Source organism: Monopterus albus, unplaced genomic scaffold (assembly GCF_001952655.1).
Source record: "Monopterus albus unplaced genomic scaffold, M_albus_1.0 scaffold3618.1, whole genome shotgun sequence".
NCBI lineage: Eukaryota > Metazoa > Chordata > Actinopteri > Synbranchiformes > Synbranchidae > Monopterus > Monopterus albus.
The window spans coordinates 1-1,083 of NW_018131487.1; the positions used below are offsets into that span (position 1 = coordinate 1).

The 1,083-nt window shown below is 46.7% G+C and overlaps 1 protein-coding gene across 1 annotated transcript; it reads left to right on the forward strand.

The window, feature by feature from the left end:
• Positions 1–104: 104 nt before the first annotated feature.
• LOC109954137 (toll-like receptor 2) lies at positions 105–961 on the forward strand (the record flags this gene model as incomplete). The annotated part of the gene is made up of 3 exons (XM_020589540.1): positions 105–209; positions 308–464; positions 570–961. Coding segments are annotated over 3 exons (464 nt in total), but the record flags the coding sequence as incomplete, so codon positions are not given.
• Between the last annotated feature and the right edge of the window lie 122 nt (positions 962–1,083).

Here is a 1,083-nt window from a genome sequence, read left to right on the forward strand (position 1 = left end):
GGGTCAGAGGTCAAACCCAGATGGTGGGAGGTCATCTTGCAATCGCTGTGACCCGAACTTCTCATGTAACTGCTCCAACAGCGGATTCACCTGTGTTCCTACAGTAACCGACCAAGCCCTGTTTCTGGACCTGTCCTTGAACAACATCAGCAGGGTGATGGACGACGACCTGACAGGCCACACACGACTGAGGGCTCTGAGTCTCCATGGTAACACCAATGGGATTTTATTTGGCTTTACAGGGATAAGCTGAGAACGTCTGAAGTAAGATCATGTTTAAAGCATTAAGTCGGTTACTGTTCTCTAGGTAACAGGTTAGATGAGGTGACGTCATCAGCGTTCAACTCCCTGTGGAGCCTGGAGGAGCTGGATCTGTCTGATAATCAGCTGATCACTCTCAACTACACATGGTTCAGCAATCTGGGAGCTCTGAGGAAGCTCAACCTGCTCAACAACCCATACAGGTAAAGGGCTGACAGGTAACCAAGCAAAAACGTCCACATAGCATAGGATGATCAGCTGTCTACATACTTTTGGCTGTTTAGCGCAGCTTCCTCTCTCCCCTCCAGCTGCCTGGGTTCTCCCCCAGTGTTCCAGGAGCTGGTCAGTCTGAGGCGGCTGGCATTCGGAGGTCCTTACCTGGAGGAGTTAAAGAGAGGAGATCTGTCTGGAGTCACTGAGCTGGAGGAGCTCACCGTGCACGGGAACAACCTGATGAGGTCAGGAAAAAGTCTGATTTTGTTTGTGCTGTTTCATAGACAGATGTCCTAACATGGAAAGGAAAGGGCGCCTCCTAGTGGCAGCATCACTTTTTCAGCATTTGTTGAAAAAAGCTGCAGCCGACTAGTTTTCTGTCGACTGACTGATGAATCATTACCGCTCTAAGAGGAGCATTAATTAATGTTCAGTGTAGTTATAAACATGAAAAACAGGATGCAAATCAAGAATTGTTTTAAAAAGGAAAATGTTTAAACAGATTCAAGTCCTCACCTGTATCTTCTGGGTACACTTCCCTATATCCAGCACGTTGGTTCCTCCTGAAGACGTCATTCTTTGTAAATGTCAGAAATATTTAGTTTTTTT